Source organism: Macrotis lagotis, chromosome 3 (genome assembly GCF_037893015.1).
Source record: "Macrotis lagotis isolate mMagLag1 chromosome 3, bilby.v1.9.chrom.fasta, whole genome shotgun sequence".
Taxonomy (NCBI): Eukaryota; Metazoa; Chordata; class Mammalia; order Peramelemorphia; family Peramelidae; genus Macrotis; species Macrotis lagotis.
In genome coordinates this window covers 46,247,090-46,262,950 of record NC_133660.1, presented here as the reverse complement: position 1 = coordinate 46,262,950, position 15,861 = coordinate 46,247,090, and the positions used below count along the sequence as shown (strand labels likewise).

Below are 15,861 nucleotides of genomic sequence, written 5' to 3'. Positions count from 1 at the left end.
CATTTATAACTCATTTAACAGTGAACAAAAGATTTCCTTAGTCAAAGTTGTAGAAGGACATTCAATAACATTCTCCTACCTCTGAGTTGCCAGTGGTCTGCCAGTCAAATATTATGGCTTTATTGTATTTAAGAAACCAGAAAGTGATGTCAAATATCCAAAACCTTTAGCTGCTTGAGCTAGTTAAGCCTCAAGGATGGTCTTAGTATAAATTAAGGAAAAGTTAGCCTAATTTGCATGCATGGGGACAAGACATTAGTATTTTATTCCCACCATTTCATTCATGTTCAGAATGCAAGCCTACTCAATTGGATGTTAGTCTATCTTCTTATGATCCAAGACGAAGTAAAAAGAGAGACAGAGAGAAACAGAGATAGATAGATATATAGATAGAGAGAGAGAGAAATATATATAGAGACAAGACAGACTATATATATATATATATATATATATATACATATATATATATATATATATACAGAGAGAGAGAGAGAGAGAGACAGAGAGACAGAAAGACAGAGACATATATAAAAGATATACTTCATAATTGGCAAAATGTAAAAATAGTCAATCTTGGAGTGGTTGCAAGAAGACAAACACACTAATACACAATCAGCGGAGCTAGAAATTGGTCCAACTGTTCTGGGAAGCATTTTGGTATTATATTAAAAGAATTATTGAAATATCTATTTCAGTATTCTTTAACCCAGAGACTCCACATATTAGTCATATATCCTAGGAAAGAAAAAAAAGATCTCATAAACATCATGATATCTATAGGACACATTTTATGCTAGTAGAGATCTGGGGAACAAAGGAGATGCTAATTAATGACTCATGGTTGTATGTTATCAAAATGTCATATGAAATGACACATATGAAGTATTCAGAGAAACACGGAAAGAAGAAGATGATCTGATATTGAGTGAAATGAAGACAGAATCAAGAAATGATATTCACAGGGGTGGCTAGGTGGTGCAGTGGATAGAGCACTGGTCCTGGAGTCAGGAGGACCTGAGTTCAAATTCAGCCTCAGACACTTAATAATGACCTAGTTGTGTGGCCTTGGGCAAGCCACTTAACCCAATTGCCTTGCAAAAATTTAAAAAAAATGATATTCACAATGATTAGAACAAGGTAAATGGAAATGAAATAGAAATGAGCAAAGTGTGTGTGACTACCAAACACACTTGGTCTTGGAGAAGAGTAAAAACGATGAACTTCCCTTCCTCCATGGATAAAGTTGTGGGCTATGGAGATGGATTATTATAAGTACTGACAGACAAAAATAAGCTTTGTTAAACAATTTCTTTATCATTTCTTTTAAAATCTTGGTAATGAGGAATGGTAGAGGAAGGAAGTGCTACCAGAAATAAGATTCCGTGAAAGCAAAATGCACCAGTAAAAATATATTTTAAAAATAAGAATCAATGCTATGAAAAATCAATGGAAAGAACAAAAATCTAATCTGATTGCTTGAATGACCAGAATAATTGTAATTCACTGTCTAGTTATTTTAGTATGATTCTTTCATTTTGAACTCTTTTTTCACTTAAAATGAGGACCCAGGGTTTGCTTTGTTGACTAGTGCTTTAAAACTCCTTGAGAGGCAATCCAAATTGTTAATGATTATGCTTCAATGGATCTATCATGTCATCACTGTGAATATTACCTTTAATGATACAGATCACAGTTATCCCAAACCTCCTCATTCATGTTATTCTTATCCATATCTTCTCATAAATCCTCAGGCAGTTAAGATATTAGAGTGAATGGGAAGATGAGTTCCAGTCTGCATCTGCTGTTTAACTGCATAACCCAGAGACAGTCACTTAATCTGTCTGCCTCAACTGTAAAATGAGGATAATGTTAGTACCTAGATCCCAGGGCTGTCATGAGGGTAAAAATGGCATAAGGTTAGAAATTACTTGGCATAGTATATAGTATACAGAACCCTTTGGAATTCTAGCAAAACTCCTTTTCAGATAAAGGTTTTAAAATGTATAAAGTAATATATATATATATATATATATATATATATGTATATATATATATATATATATATATACACATATGATGGAAAAGAATTAAATTATATTGAAATAACAATGTAATATTTTTTCTCTACTTCAGTTCACTTTAACTGCCTGGACATCCTTCCTCTTTTTTCTAGCCATGCATCACTTTGGTGATATTTTTTGGTAATTTTGAAGTTGCAGTTCTTTGGCAATAATAAGCAGCAGCATACTTACGCCCACCATCCACCCCACCATTGCCCTTTGGGTGACTAACAACTTTAATTCTTTGGAGACCTTGGCATTCCATGATTTGCAGCTAAACAACATCACCCAAAGAATAAGATGGTAAATACATGGGCCTTTGTTGCAGGGAGACACTGGAGGTCATTCAAACCACTGCAACATTTCCCAAGGCAATCTGGACTATTCTCCTAAATCTTTTTGGTTTGAGTCTAGTTCCTTGTGGATCTTCATTATCTGTCTAAGCTATATTGACTGTTAGACCATGTTCCATTGGCCATACGTGCAGCTACATAGTTAGAAGTTGTCTAGACTGCAGTTATTATGGACAACAAACATTTATGTCTCCATAAGAGTGTTAAATAGCTTTGATGGTTATTGGCCTCCTTATTTTATACTTCACTTGATATTAACAATCAGAAAGTCAAAGATAAAATAGAGTATTTATAGTTTCCAAGAAATCCTATAGATTTTTTTAGGTTTTTGCAAGGCAGTGGGGTTAAGTGGCTTGCCCAAGGCCATACAGTTAGGTAATTATTAAGTGTCTGAGACCAGATTTGAATCCAGGTACTCCTGACTTCAGGGCCAGTGTTTTATCCACTGTGCCACCTAGCCGCCCCTAGAAATCCTATAGATTTTTAACATAAGTATTGGAGACAATTTGAAGAATATCTTTGATGGCTATTTGTCTCCCTATTTTATACTTCACTTGATATTAACCATCAGAAAGTCAAAGATAAAATAGAGTAATCATTTACAATTTTCAAGAAATCCTATAGATTTTTAGCATAAGTATTGGAGGCAATTTAAAGGATAACCTTTAAATAGTCAGTATATGCTGCTGAATCAATTTTTTCCTAGTAACATCAACATTATTTTTTGGCCAGTTGTGGTTGTGGGTCACCACTCAACATTGTTGGCAAGTTTTGGGTCCTCAGATCTACACCATAGTTCCAGTTTCTTATTAAAACTATCCAAAATCTCATTTGAAACTGTTTATACTGTTCTGTAGACTATCTCTGGTAATAGCTTGCCTGTTCCCTTCTCATGCCTTCATGTATATAAGCTAATTTTCATTCTTTAAATTGTATTTATCAGAAAATAGACAAGTTGGTCAGTAGTTACTGATATTCTCTTAACTACTTTTGAAATAAAAAACAGAATCTGCAATTCTTGCAAGCATTTTTGTATCCTTCATTATTCAGATATTATGGGAATTTAACCTTCAAAACTTCACTGTACCAGTACAAAAGAGACCTGAGAACAAAGTAAATGCTAATTAATGACTTTTGGTTGTATATTATCAAACTGCCATATGAAATGACACATATGAAGTATTCAGTAATCTTAGTGTAGACTAACTGCTCCTTCCATTTTGCTTTCTTTATTGCTATTTCTGTTTCCCCATATGGTACATTTGGGATTATTATGGCATAGTACAAATGTAAAAGGCTCAGTGGAGTTAATCAATGGAGTAACAGTGGTTACTAATGGGGAAAAGTTACAAAAATCTTTCAGGTACTTTCAATTTTTTGCAAATTGTGTCTCTCCCCCTCCTTCCCCCTCCCCCAGGGCATACCCTCTGTGTATTCTTGATTTAGTACAGTCAGTCTTCTGGCTTTGTTTTTTCAGTGATGCCCCTACTTCATAAAAAAAAAATGAGGGGGTGACTAGGTGGTGCAGTGGATACAGCACAAACCCTGGAGTCAGGAGTATCTGAGTTCAAATCCGGTCTCAGATACTTAATAATGACCTAACTGTGTATAGCCTTGGTTAAGCCACTTAACCCCATTGCTTTGCAAAAATCTAAAAAACAAAAACGAGGACTATGATGTTCAGTCCAAAAATTATGGCTCCTCCACAGAAAATAATTTCTTTTAAAAAACAGAATTATTTCCCTCTTTCAATTTTTGTTACCTTTCTTATAATCTCCTTTTCAAATGTTCTTAAATTTGTAAAAGTGGAAAAAGCATACTATGCTTCTGACATTTACAAATAGAAAGAAAATATAATTTCAATTTTCTGATCTAAAGTAACTTTGGTTTAATTTGAATCAGAAAATTATGAATCTTTTTTAATGATCAATTTTGAGGAAACAATGTCCTTCATATACTAAAATCATTTTTCTTCATTCTTATGAAGGCTTAACCAGATTCTTAAGAAAGCAGCTTCATTAGCTCAGGAGTGATACTTCTCTGGAACTGATTAGGGCAATGGTCAGACTAGAATAAGAGTTTCTTTGGATTTATATTATCCTTTCTCAATCATACTTGAGTCTCCAAATGTTTATGTTTCTCGTTTTCTTAGTTTCTCTTTAGTGATAAATATGTATGAAAATTCTAAGAGATAAATATCAGGCCTTGGCTTTGACCTTTCCAACCAAGCAGTAGGAATCTTTAGTGCCCTTGAAACTGAATTTCTTTGCACTCTAGTTTTTAATAAAGATTTTTCTTTGCTTCACTATGACATTAAACTACACAAAAGGGTAACCATTCCACATTGTTGACAAGTTCAGATCTACTCCACATTTCTAATTTCTTATGGAAACTATCCATAATCCCATTTGAAAACTATTTATATATATATATATATATATATATATATATATATATATATATATATATATATATATATATATATGTGTGTGTGTGTGTGTGTGTGTGTGTGTGTGTGTGTGTGTGCATATATATTAGTTGTTGATAATAAAACAAAATTCTTATTTTTTATACCTATTAGGTATCAAAATATTTAAGCATAACAATGACATCTCATATCATTCAAAAATCAATGTGAATTTCTTCCTCTATGTTAAAACTCTTTTTATTTTCTTTTCATCATTAACAGTTCTTTTATGAAAAAGACTGTAAAAAGGCAGATGACCTAAGGAAAAAATCCTCATCTTATCCAGGTCAGCATTGAATAGAACAACCAGTCCAAAGAGCCTCTGACCAAGGAGCAAAAAATGGCCTTCCTACTTAGAGTCCTTCCTTTTCATGACAAAAAAAGAGACAGACAACTGAGGATGGATTCAAAGTAGAATCTTTCCCCAACTAGTAGCAGAGGAAGGTGAACATCCCTGAGGAGCTAAATCGATCATTGTATTTCTGAAGGAAAGGGGGCAGTGAATGTGCAATCCAAAGGCCTGGGCATACTGCACTTTATCACTTGGCACCAGTGTGAAGGATACCATATAAATTTGAACTCTGCCTCTTTCTATTTTTTTTTCCCTTCCAGAATTTTCTGATCAAAGTATCATAATTTTCAATTTCCCAATGCCAGTGCTAGTGGATTCTGAAGAAGCATTTCATTTCCACAATGATTCCAAAGCAGGGTTGCACAGTTTTTTTTTCCCCCCCCAAACTATGAGATAAACTCGCTTGACGGGGAAGAGGGTGAAGGGAGGGGTGTTGGTGGTAAAGGGTGGAGGTGAGGGGTTGGTAGTGAGGACGAGCCACTGGCAGGTGCAAAGCAAGGGCTAAAATTATTAAATGTTTTTGAGTACTACTCCCACATAAATACCTAATTTTTTTTTCAATGGGTAAAAAGTTCAGTCATCAAAACTGAGACTGATAACACATTAACTCCAGTTGATAATAAATGAGTGTGGAAATTAATTAAAAGTGTGTGTACAAAGTTAAATTTCAGTAATTTATGTTAAAACTTGATACAGGCTTGATTCATGATAAATTCAACCCCTTGGGCACTCTGTGTACATTTCATATTTCACCAACAAGAATTATGGGTAAGAAGCTACATACAGTTTTTCAAGTTGTAACAAAAGCAGTTAATTTTATTAAAAGTTGATTTATTACATTCCTCAAACTACTGTTCTATCTTTGGTGGATGCTCTCAAATGTTCATTAAGTAAACTTACCTGATATATTCAACTAGTAAAAATTAAAATTAGACAAGGCTCCTTCATTATTTTGGTATGTTAGTTATCTAAAACTAAAGAAACAGTAGTAATTGTGCTGGGCACCAAAGAAAGCAAGAATAAACTGGAACTTCCCTCTACTTCAAATTATGGTGCATTACAGTTATCCATTCCAACATCACATCTTTCTCTATCATGGTTTCAATTGTGGAATAAGAAATTAAATGACATGCAAAGGCCAGTAAATGACACAAAAAGAGGTTTTAGAAATTCAGAAATACATAAAATATATGTATAGTATTGGATAATATCAATCCAAATTCTACAATAAGGTACTATAAACATCAAAGAAATAGAAAAAATTAAACTTCTTCATATCCGTATATATGCAAATTTCTGTACATATGGACATATGCACACACACTAGTTACAAGGTAACTTTCCAGAAGATAGTATCATCCATTTGTGGGACTAGGATTTTATCTACCTATCGAAAATATCTGGAATTCTAAGAAGAGAAGATGAACAGGGAGAGCATTGTAAGCATGAGGGAACGGATGGGAGATGGAATATTTCCTTGTTCTGCATGAGTAATGGTAAGGAAGCCACTGCCGTTTGTCCTTTGTTCTCAGCGAGGACCAATGACATTAGGAAGGTGATGCCTTCACTTACACGTGAGTTGACTTGAAGTGAGGCAGAGATGCAGAGTCATCAGCCCTACTCTCTTCTCTGGGGTCATCCAGTGGCAAGACGAGAGTCAAGACGATTGGTGATGGCCTCCCAAGAAAGTCCAATGTGGTTAGACTAAAATGCATGAAAGGAGTAAAGTGTAATAATGCCAGAAAGATAGGAAAGGATGAGGTTGTGGAGAGGTTAAAATACCAAACCGGAGAGTTTATATTTATTGGGTCACCACTGGAGTTTTTTGAGTCAAGTGATAACAAGGTCAGGAGAGTGCTTTAGGAAAATCACTTCAGTGGGTATATGGAAGATAGACTAGAATGGAAACATATTCCAAGCAAGGATGTTATTTAGATACTGCAGTAGTTCATGGAAGAGATGATGAAAACAATATTAATTTAGTGAGTGGACAAAATGGGATGTATATGAGAGATGTGAGACAGAGACAATAATATGAGAGAGAATGGGGAATCATGGATTGCCCTGAGGATCTGAACCTCAAGGTCTGGAAGTACAATCATGGTCCTGCCAGTGATAGACAAGTGTCTAAAAAAGGAGGGTCTTGGGGAAAAGAGAATGATTTCTGTTTTGATCCTGCTAAGTTTGAGATTTCTGAAGAACATAGGTCCTAAGAAATAGTTGGTGATGTAGGATTAGACCTCAATAGGGTTGAATATATATATATCTCAGTATTATTTGCAAAATTATTGAAAACCCAGGAAAGCTGATGAGGTCATCAACTAAGATACTATAAAGCAAAAAGAACAAAGAGCCTAATACAAAGTTCTGGGATACATCTCTTTTTACTTACCAGTGGTCTTGTTTCATCTTTATCCTTGTAGTAGTAGAGTTGGTCTCCCTTGAGCACAAACCAGTATGTTTGCCACATCTTAGAAAATCCTCCTTGTTTTCTCAGCCATCCACATATGGCAATAGCATACCATCCTGGGCCTTTTTGGGGACTCTCTGGGGAGCCATTCCTCTCCATGATCCTCAGATGGATGGGATGTCCTATTTAGCAAAACAAAAGAGGAAAACAATGAGATACTTTTCTGTTTTTCTTTTACATTCCTAAAAGATGACTCATCAAAATTGAGCAGAGTCAGGAAAAAAAAAACAAAACCAGAAAAGTTTGACATCCTGACTTTTTTTGATCATAGTTTTTAAGAATTCCACTGAATCTTCATTTATCGCTCTGATCTCTTTTCAGATAATTATTTCACAGTTTTCCCCTTTTTTTAATCTTTTTTTTTTTAGGTTTTTGCAAGGCAATGAGGTTAAGTGGCTTGCCTGAGGGCACACGGCTAGGCAATCATTAAGTGTCTGAGACTGGATTTGAACCCAGGTACTCCTGACTCCAGGGCCGGTGCTTTATCCACTGCACCACCTAGCCGCCCCTTTTTTAATCTTTTATAACAGGTTTATTATGTCTTACTATTTTATAAAGTCATTAATTTATGTTCCACGATATTAGAATGCTATATTCCAAGATCTCCTATCATTTATAGTAAAAGTTGCTTTTTGTTCATTCTGTTTTACCACTTTCAACTATGGTGGTGTACTGTTAACAGAAGAAACAGTATAAGAGGATATGAAGAATAGAAGATCACAATTTATAGCCATAAAGAGACTATATGATGTAAAATAAAAATCTATGAACTAATTCAGAAAAGAAAACAATCAAGTGCATATTCTACCAATCATAAACAATAAAATTATAATTAATAAAAGGATCTTTATAGAAAGAAATCGAATTTGAATGCAGACAAAATAACTTTAACTCAATAAATCCCAGAAAAAAAATAGATAAGTGCATCAAAGAAATAATAACCAATGAGACAACATACTAAAGCTTTTGTGATGCAAGTAAAGCAATCCTGAGGAGAAAATGTATCTCTCTAAATACTTCCATCCATCAACAAAAGAAAGGAAAAACAGATTTATGAAAAAGGAATGCAACTAAATAAATTGAGAAAAGCAATAATCAAAAACCCCATTAAACATCAAAAAAGAAATTCTTCAAGTCAAGAACTTAAAAAAATTGAAAGAAAATATTAAATTGCTAAATAAAATGGAATGTTTTTTAAAAAAATAAAGAAAAAATATAAAATATTGAACTCTAGTGGGAACATCCAGAAAGAGAGAGGGTAGAAGAAATCAAGTCATTTATGATAATTCTTTGGATCCGATAATGATATTAGCTCTAAATCTAATAATATTATTTTCTAGCCCATATTTCTTCATGTTTCCTACAAAAATTATACAAGAACCATTATCAGATTTTTTCTTAAGTGTAGCTAAATCTGGCAAACTACTAGCAATCTAGAAACTCTTTTTTAAAAATAAATTAATCAACATAGGTGGTATTTCATTTTCTTGGGAAAGTCATTTTGACATTTTGCTATCATTGCTTCCTTTTCTATATGCTCCCTAAAAATCTCTATGTTTGCTTTACAGTTTTAGGTGCATTGTCATTTCCTCTTTGGCTATATATTTAATGTTCCCAAACCTACTAAACCAAAATATTTCACCCTTGCCATCGCTCTCCCATATGCATTGTCTCCCCCCATTAGAGAACAATTTCTTGGGCGGGGAAAGGTCCCTTTTCATTTTTGTATTCAGATCTTCAGCATTTAATACAGTTCTAGGAGCATACAATTAATACTTTTTTTTCCCCATTCAACTCATTTATTATATGTTCTTAGAGGCAGCTAGGTGGCGCAGTGGATAGAGCACTGGCCTTAGAGTCAGGATGACAGGAATTGGAACCTGACCTCAGACACTTGACTCTTACTAGCTATGTGACCTTGGGCAAGTCACTTAATCCTGATTGCCTCACATCCAGGGCCATCTCCAGTCATCCTGATTCATATCTGGCCACTGGACCCAGATGGCTCTGGAGGAGAATGTGAGACTGGTGACTTAGCATAGCATTCCCCTCATTCAAATCCAATTCACGTATTTATCATGGCATCACCTCCCTGAGGTCACGATCTTCTTCGAAAATGAAGGACAAACATGATTATTATAATATGTTCTAGAATTTTGGCAATAAAGTCAATCTCATTGACCTCTTTCTTCATAAAATCTATACTCTTTTAACATTTCTGAAAATCAGGACATTAATTTCCCAGTAGATAAATAGGCAAAATTTTCAGAGGAAGTTTTCAGAGGAAGAAATCTAAACTATCACTAGACACATGGAAAAACTGCTCCAAATCACTAATAATTAGAAAAATACAAATTAAAACCATCCTGAAATACTACCTCATATCTACCAGATTGCAAAAGAAACAAAAAATAAGAAATGCTAAAGGGGCTGTGGGAAAGCAGGTACATCAATGTACTATTGGTGAAACTGTGAACTATCTAGTTATGTTGAAAAGCAATTTGGAAATATGTTTGCTTTCAAAAACTATTAAAAATTTGACCCAAAGACACCACTACTAGATTCATCCCCATAGATCAAAGAAAGAGGAAAAGGATCCATATGTACATAAATATTTAAAGAACATTCTTTTTATGGTTGCAAATTGGAAACTGAGGGGTGCCCATCTATTGAGGAATAGCTAAACAAATTATGGTAGAGGAATGTGATGGAATACTATTGTGCTGCAAGAAATGATGAGGGGGATGGTTTCAGAAAAACCTGGAAAGACTTGCTTGTTCTGATACAAAGTAAACAGAACCAGGATACAATGTATACAAGAAAAAGAAATATTTTATTTACTATAAAAATAAATAACTTTGAAAGAATTAAGAATCATGTCCAACCATGATTCCAAAGGACTCATAATGAAACATACATTTTTTTTGGACCTAGCTAATGTGGGAATTTGTTTTGCATAACCATATATATTTGCATGAGTTTTATTTTTCTTGCCCTCTAAATGGGTGGAGATAGGAGACAAGAGGTGGAGGAGGGAGATAATTCAGAACTGAAAATAAGATAAGATTGAATTTTTAAATAAACTTAATCAAGGCATCATGTGCCCATCTCTATTCCTGCATAACATTCTTGTTCTCAATGATCTTGCAAAAATAGCAGTTTAGTTCTTATAGCCTTCAGTTCCTTTTATTTCTAAAATTGTAATGATTGGGGCCAGATGTTTGGAATTCACGAAATGCACAAGGAGGCCCTCTTAATTCCTTTTTATCTTTAGTATAAATTCTCTTAGTCAATTTGTTCCATCTTTTCCAGCCTAAAGATCATCCTCTTGGCAAAGAAAACAGAAACCAAAAAAGAACCACTCTCTGACTTCAGACATAATTGTACAGCCACCTCAAGTAGCAATTCTCTATCTTCTTTGAACCTCATACTTTCCCCAGAATAGCTTTTAAAAAAAACACTTCTTAATTACTCTTATTTTCCTCATCAGCATTAGCTTTTCCATGCCTTATAGGATTCTATTACCTTTTTTTGTGTTCATTCTCCCCTGTTAAAAATCTGTCTTCTTTGATGAGTTCATTTTATAACTGCATCCTTTTGTTTAGATAACTCTTTTTTTTTCCTCATCAGAAATACTTTCCTGTGTGTCTTCAGTATTTCGTTCCCATAACTTCTGGATTGACTTTCTCATAGAACTTGTAGTCCATAGAACTCAGTTCTTTTCCCTAAATGCTTTGAAATCTGTTCCCCCAAATTACTGGAAGATGAGTGGAAAATTGTATTCTTCTTCTCTAACACAAAAGATTCCAGTTAGGGCTTCACAACCACATTTACTTCTACTTTGAATTTTTTTTACCCTTGTATTATCTCAGATAAATATGAAATTAAGATAAATTTATATGACCAAGAACTATTCTCTAATAAAGTGCTCAAAAGAATCACAAATTATCAATAACCCTGAATGACTATAAATTCACTAATAAAAAAAAATCCAAACACTCTAAGGTGTCACCTCACCCCAGCTAAATGGAAAAGAACAAATATAGAAACTGATAATATTGGAGGGGCCATGGGAAGACAAGTAATTTAATTTATTGTTGATAGAGTCATTCTGGAAAGCAAATTGGAATTATGCTTAAAAAAGTAATTAAAATTCCCCTACCTTTTGACACAGAGATTTCATTGCTAAGCATACATCCCCCAAAAAGTAAAAATCTCATGAAGATAAAAACAATTAATAGCAGTACTTTTGTGACAGCAAAGAATGGGAAACCAAGTAGATGTCCATGGATTAGGTAATAAGTAAGGAAATTGTGGTACAAAAATATAATAAAGTAAGAAAAGACAGCTATGGAGACTTGAGATAAACAGAGGAAACTTTATGTATGATGCTGAGGGAAGAGAGCAGAACTAGAAGAATAATATACACCAAGACTTCAACAAAGTAACTGGAAAAACAACATGAACCTGAATTCCATGTAATTATAGCAACCAAGTCTGGTACCAGAAATAGTTGAAAAAAAAGCACTTTTGTCCCTTCTTTGAAGATGATAAAGGATGAGGGTAGAACATACTATTCTGGCAAACATAGTCAATGTATTTTTTCATTTTTCTGATCTTTCTTTTTTATATTTGTGTTATAAGGGATGGTTTACTGGGTAGCAGAGGAGGAGGAATATATTTAGAATTGATTGGGATATAAAAACAAAAGGCATTTGTGAAAAAGTTGGAAGAAAATAAGCATATATTTCAAAAGACAGTCATATTCTTGACTTCTGATTGAATATGAACACACAGTATCTTCAAAGAATCCATAACTTATAGAAATAATAAAGTACGTATATAATGTATAACAGATATAATATATGATATAATATACATAATACATAACATGAGCCATATTATAATTTGGAATGTTATATAATATATAGATAAAATATATCTAACACATAGCTATACATTCTATTTAGAAGCTTGAAAAATTATTCTTTCAGATATCCTGAAACTTAGACTATATTACTTTATCAGTCCCATCAGAAATGAGGAAAAACATTTGAACTATCCAGAAAAAGTAATTTCTTTAATCAGAATCTCTTGGGTAGCTTTAAAATTTAAAAAGATACTTTACTTCTTTTGGTATAAATCAAAGAATTATAATCAAATAATCAAAGAATTATAAATACCACTCCATGAGGCCATCATCTTGAAAAATATTAGCCTCAATATTAGTGAAAAACTGAAAATTTGATTCATATACCTCTATTTTCTTTTGCATGTCAGATACTTGTGCTATTATTATCTCTATAAAATTGGAAAAGCACATGGTTTCAGAGTTTGGAAATAATTTTTAAAGAGTATAGCAGAAGGGACTTCCTGTTAGTCCTCCCTTCTCTAGGTCCCCTGCATGAGCATGCATTGTGATCCAAGATAATGTCTGCTTCTTTATCTGCAGACTTTTTCCTCCCTGTCTTTCCTTCCCTCACAGATACAATTGTCAGTCCACATACCCTGCTTCCAAGAGCTGCGTTGCTAGGTCAAGTGGAAAGAAACGAAGTCCTTTGAATTTCCACAACAGGAGAAATGAACTTGGTCATTGCATACCAGCAATTTCCCCAAAGAAATCTACAACAGCTGTCACGGCAGTGAACAATTGTCTTGGGTGCCCCTCGTCCTGGTTCCTTCACTTTCTTTTCTTCTCTTCCCTTCTTCTTTGCTTTCCTTGTTTCAGCCCAGAAAATTCAAATCATTCACAACAAAGTCTCAGCCTCTTCAACCCGGCCTTAGCAGTGCAGAGCATGGAGCTGAGAAAGCCTAGCAGTTAGGCAAAGAATTAACCAAGAAGTTAAAAAGAGTGATTGTGTGTGAATGAGTAAATATACAGTATGAGACACTGGAACAACTGAGCAGGGCCAGTCCTCAAACAACAGTCCCAGGTTTCAGATTTCATTTGGCAACTGGCAGCTTCCCCACACCCTCAATGGATGACTAGGGAGTCCAGGAGGATCCCTTCCTCAGCGAAATAGCTAACTGGTCAGCTATCCCCAGAAGCTGGAGTGGCACTGCCCCATCAGCTGACCTTGGCTCCGGACTGTTAACTATTAAATTGCCCCCTCTGCACAGTTTGGCAGCATCCTTTCCCACCTGGGCTGGACTCTGATAGTCCACTACACACCATACTCCCAACTCAATTCCCTTCCAAACAGTGCCACTCACACTTCATTTTCCCCATTACTCTATCCAGATTAGGAATTTTTATGGAAGAGTCCATAGGAAAACATGTATAGAGTTCAGAGTCTGAGTGTGGATTGGAAAAAAAAATTACATTTTTATTTTTACTCACTTCTGACTGAAATTTAGCATTTCCATTATTTATGAATGTTGGCCACAAAATATTATTTGGAGAAGGGATTCATAGGCTTCACTAAATTGCTAATAGTTCTATGACCTACAAAAAAAGGCTAAGAATCCCTGCTCTAGATGAGCTTATTTATTCAACCTTAGCTACCCAGACATTACAACTAAAAAGCTGTGCCTGAAGAGATAAAATAAATAGTTTGGCATTTCTCTAGTTCAAATAATCAGAAATTTCAAAATATGATAACTATTTCCTTTAAAAGTCCAACCAGGGGGCAGCTAGGTGACACAGTGGATAGAGCACTGGCCCTGGAGTCAGTAGTCCCTGAGTTCAAATCCAGCCTCAGACACTTAATAATGACCTAGCTGTGTGGTCTTGGGCAAGCCACTTAACTCCATTTGCCTTGCAAAAAAACCCTAAAAAATAAAAAAAAAAATAAAAGTCCAACCAGCTCACAAATTTGTGTGCAATGAAAAGGATCATAAAAGTAATTAGTTTTTTGAGTTTTTTTTAAACTTGTATATCTCTAGGAATTATTGCAAGAAACAATGAGAATTTAGAATCAGTTCATTAGGTTTCTAGGATAAAATTAACACCTACCTTCTAAGATTGTTGTGAAGATCAAATGAGATAATAGTTATAAAGCAGATTTTTTTAGAGGCAGTTTTTAAATGCTAGCTATTTTAGGATTCAAAGTCTCCTTCCCTCTCCCCCAACAGCCCCATTTTATTTTTGGTCCAAGATTACAGTTTTATCTCTGTACCAAGCTCTCTCCATAAAAATTTCTTTTTATTACTTATAGCCTTAGTTACAGGAGACAGAGTATATAAATGATTTGCCCAGGTTCACACAGTTACTCTTTAGGCAACTCATAAATCCAGGTTTTCCTGACTTTAAGACCAATTCCCTAAACACCAAATAAGTAATTTAATCTGTCTCTCTGACACTAGGTAAAGTTCCAGTCAAATTATGTATGGTTGTGGCTTCTTAAAGAAATGAAAGCAAACTACTATTTCAATGAACCATTTCAGAATCCAACAAATCTAATTTCTAGTTGGAAACTCCTAGAGAACAAGATAAGGAGAAGCGGGACCAAGAGTAACCTTCAAATAGAAAGCTCCTTAGTTCAGAATAATGACTGGTCATTTTTTCCATGACCACATTCTTGGTTCCACTGCCTTTCCCCCTTCTTCATCCTGGTATGAGGCTTCCCCGACAGGGGGTCCTCAGTTGGACAAGTTAAAGGTTGACTTTTTGAAGATTACTATAGCATGTGGAAAGAACACATCATTGAGAACTAGATCAGATTTAGACCTGGAAGAAGACTCAGAATTGTTAAACTCATTTCAGAGGTGATGAAACTGAGAAGCTGAGAGATGAAGAGATTTAGCCAAGATCACTGGAATTACAAAGCATTAATCTGGTAAATAAAGTTGTTCTTTCCCTGGGGATAGTGAGAATTCCTTGTCAGAGCAAGTTGCTGTTATAGCTCTGTATTCTCCTTAATGCTAGTAAGCTGGTATAGTATAAATGACTTAACAGACATGAGCAACTAAATTGCACAGTGAAAAAGGTTCTGCTCCTAGAGTCAGAAGACCTGAATTCAAATTCTGCCACAGATACTCACTAGCTGTGTGGCCCTGGGCAAATCATTTAACCTTCACTTATCTCAATTTCCTCATATTTAAAAAGATGATTTATAAGAGTTCTGTTAAACTGTAGTATCAAATAGAAACAGGGTCACTAAATCATATATAATGATGTATGTAGGCAATATACTTAGAAAACTACATATTACATTTTT

The 15,861-nt window shown here is 34.5% G+C and overlaps 1 protein-coding gene across 1 annotated transcript in view; it reads right to left on the bottom strand.

Moving 5' to 3' along the window:
- ARHGAP24 (Rho GTPase activating protein 24) overlaps positions 1–13,791 on the bottom strand; it is a 103,494-nt gene extending 89,703 nt beyond the window's left edge. The window contains exons 1-2 of the mRNA XM_074228588.1: positions 13,210–13,791; positions 7,625–7,824 (exon numbers count right to left, since the gene is read on the bottom strand). Coding sequence (XP_074084689.1) covers positions 7,625–7,801 — 177 coding nt within the window. The 5' untranslated portion in view covers positions 7,802–7,824; positions 13,210–13,791. The remainder of the gene's footprint in view (positions 1–7,624; positions 7,825–13,209) is intronic.
- Between the last annotated feature and the right edge of the window lie 2,070 nt (positions 13,792–15,861).